Consider the following 3,228-nt stretch of genomic DNA (forward strand, 5'->3'; position numbering starts at 1 on the left):
GAGGCTGAGGCAGGAGAATTGCCTGAACCCAGGAGGCGGAGGTTGCGGTGAGCCGAGATCGCGCCATTGCACTCCAGCCTGGGTAACAAGAGCGAAACTCCGTCTCCAAATAAATAAATAAATAAATAAAAGAAAAAAAAGAAAAAAGACTATAGAGTTACTCTATGTTTCCATTCAAACAAAATTTTTATTGTAACCAGGAGTTATTTAGATAAACTTTACTTATTTTGCATAAATAAACCTCTATAGTCCCAGTATTTGACCTCTAGAAATAACAGTTTAAATGTGTGAACACATCAAATATAAAACTATATAAAATGTACATTGATTGACAGGATGTACTTCAGTTTCATAATTTATATGGCTCTAATTCCACTAAAGTAAATAGTTTCAGATCAGGAATGTGTATGTAAGAAAGAATTTGTTCTTTCAGATAAGAAACTTTTATGTAGGAAAAGCCATCCATGAACATGGTATATAATTTTATCATCCAGGTCTCCTCCCCTGACTCCCAAGACATTTTATGGTTTTCATTTCATATGGTTTTCAACAGATAAGAATTACTGAGTTAATTCCTATTCCTTTTAATTTTTATTGCCACCCATGAATATTTTTCATAGTAGCCTTTTTTTTTAAAAAAAAAAAAAAAAAGAGAGAAAGATGGGTGGTCAGGCACAGTGGCTCACACCTGTAATCCTACTAGCACTTTGGAAGGCCGAGGTGGGTGGATCACCTGAGGTCAGGAGTTTGAGACCATTTTGGCCAGCATGGTAAAACCCCGTCTCTACTAAAAATACAGAAATTAAAAATTAGTCAGGCATGGTGGCGCACACCTGTAATCCCAGTTACTTGGGAGGCTGAGGCAGGAGAATTACTTGAACCCAGGAGACAACTGTGAGGTTTCAGTGAGCCGAGATTGTACCACTGCACTCCAGCCTGGGTGACAGAGCAAGACTCTGTCTCAAAAAAACAAAGCAAAACAAACAAACAAAAAAAACATGCCTTTTGCTATGTTACCCAGGGTGGTTTTGAACACCTAGGCTCAAGGAATCCTGCCTCAACCTCCCAGCCATAATTACCTTTTATAATTGGTCTTGGCTGATTTATAAAAGAGCTGCTGATGTGTCTGTGTTTTTCTGCAGAGAGAGTCTCTGTCATCCAGACTTGGGTACAATAGTGTGCTCATGGCTTACTGCACCCTCAAACTCCTGTACTCAAGTAAACCTCGTATTTCAGCCTCCCAAGTAGCTGTGCACACCGCCACCCCTAGCTAATTTTCTATATTTTTTGTACAGACTGGGATCTTGCTATATTCCCAGGCTGGTCTTGAACTCCTAGCTTCCAGCGATCCTCCTGCCTTGGCCTCCCAAAATACTGGTACTACAGGCAAGAATCACTGCACCTGACCTCCAGTCCCCTTTTTGATGCTGCCAGAATCATGCAGTGCCCCCATCGTCCACTACCCTCAAGGTGAGGGCAAACATCTTGGCATGGTGTATGTATCTGGTTTTCTAACCTGCTACCCTTACAAACTCGAGTGAATGTTGGCCATGGTGTTTTCATTCTTTTGAGTGCTCTGCTCTAAGTCCATACACATTTGGTTGCTCCCACCATCCCAGTGAACTCCTATTCATCCATCAAAAGCCAGTTTTGGTATCAACTCCCCGGTGGAAACTTCCTAGGCATTTTCTCCTGAGGCACCCAGCAGCGCTTATACCAAGCATCTTTCATTTTTTTTTCTTTGTCTTTTTTCTAGTCCCCAGCAACTGAAGTATTTCTACATACCAAGCATCATTAACAGGTGGCACCACACTACTGCAGTTGTTTTAGTTGCTGGCTGAACTCTTCAGCTCCCTTCCTCCAATTCTAGCCCCTGACTGTGGACTTGTACAGGCCAGCAACTAGCAACACAGGGCAGAGCCATCTTTTTTAATGTTTGTTGAATGAATGAATGAATGAATGAGGGCAAACCTAAAGATTAAATTTACCAGTATTTTTAGTGGAGAAGGGGTTTCAGCATGTTGGCCAGGTTGGTCTCGAACTCCTGACCATGTGTTCCACCCACCTCGACCTCCCAAAGTGCTGGGATTACAGGCATGAGCCACCGTGCCTGGCCCCTAAAGATGTAATTTAAAAGAAAGATAACAGTACATAATATGGCCGCTTACCCTAGATATAGCGCTATATTTTTCTTGCAAGGATGTGTAATCAAGCGTGGTGTTGTAGATGAAAAAGACAGGCGGTCCTAGAGAGACAATCACAAAATCTTAATATCAATTACCATAAACAGCTGACAGAAATACTTTTTAACAGGGACCATTATCAACATAAAGGGTGAAATCTCAATTAGGTAGGTGGATTGTATCAATGTCATTTTCCTGTTTTGAAATTGAACAATGGTCAGATGTGACTGCTGGGGGAAGCTGGCGGAGGGTTTTGGACCTCCCAGTACTGGTTTTGCAACTTGCTGCAAATCTGTAATTATAACCAAATAAACAGTTGTTAAAATTCACAGCGTAGGCCAGGTGCAGTGGCTCACGTCTGTAATCCCAACACTTTGGGAGGCTGAGGCAGGAGGATTTCTTGAGGCCAGCAGTTCAAGAACAGCCTGAGAAGCATAGCAAGACCACATTTCTACAAGATATATAAAAATTAGCTGGGCATGGGAGTACATGCCTGTAGTCCCAACTACTGAGGAGCCTGAGGCAGGGGGATGGCTTGAACCCAGGACTTTTAGGATGCAGTGAGCTATGATCTCACCACTGCACTCCAGCCTAGGCAACAAAGAGAGACCCTGTCTGTAACGGAAATAATAATTTAAAAATTAGGCCAGGCACAATGGCTCATGCCTGTAATCCTAACACTTTTGGAGACCGAGGTGAGTGTATCACAAGGTCAGAAGTTCAAGACCAGGTTGGGCAATATGGTGAAACCCCGTCTCTACTAAAAATACAAAAATTAGCCGGGCACAGTGGCAGGCGCCTGTAATCCCAGCTAGTCGGGAGACTGAGGCAGGAGAATTGCTGGAACCCGGGTGGCAGAGATTGCAGCAGTGAGCAGAGATGGCATCACTACATTCCAGCCTGGGAGACAGAGCAAGACTCTGTCTCAAAAAATAAAATCTATTTAAGGGAAGAGTAAAGAGCACCCTTGATAAAAACTCAGACCATCTTAGTTGTCTTCCCACCTCTTGGCTTTGTTCAGATTTTTTTTTTTTTTTTTTTTTTT

At 42.6% G+C, this 3,228-nt stretch overlaps 1 protein-coding gene across 1 annotated transcript in view; it reads right to left on the bottom strand.

The window, feature by feature from the left end:
• CATSPERD (cation channel sperm associated auxiliary subunit delta) overlaps positions 1–3,228 on the bottom strand; it is a 54,199-nt gene that overhangs the window by 46,621 nt on the left and 4,350 nt on the right. Inside the window, exon 2 of the mRNA XM_037738466.1 lies at positions 2,169–2,245. Coding sequence (XP_037594394.1) covers positions 2,169–2,245 — 77 coding nt within the window. The remainder of the gene's footprint in view (positions 1–2,168; positions 2,246–3,228) is intronic.

The sequence above is a fragment of the Cebus imitator genome, unplaced genomic scaffold (genome assembly GCF_001604975.1).
Source record: "Cebus imitator isolate Cc_AM_T3 unplaced genomic scaffold, Cebus_imitator-1.0 Scaffold53, whole genome shotgun sequence".
In the NCBI taxonomy this organism is placed as follows: domain Eukaryota; kingdom Metazoa; phylum Chordata; class Mammalia; order Primates; family Cebidae; genus Cebus; species Cebus imitator.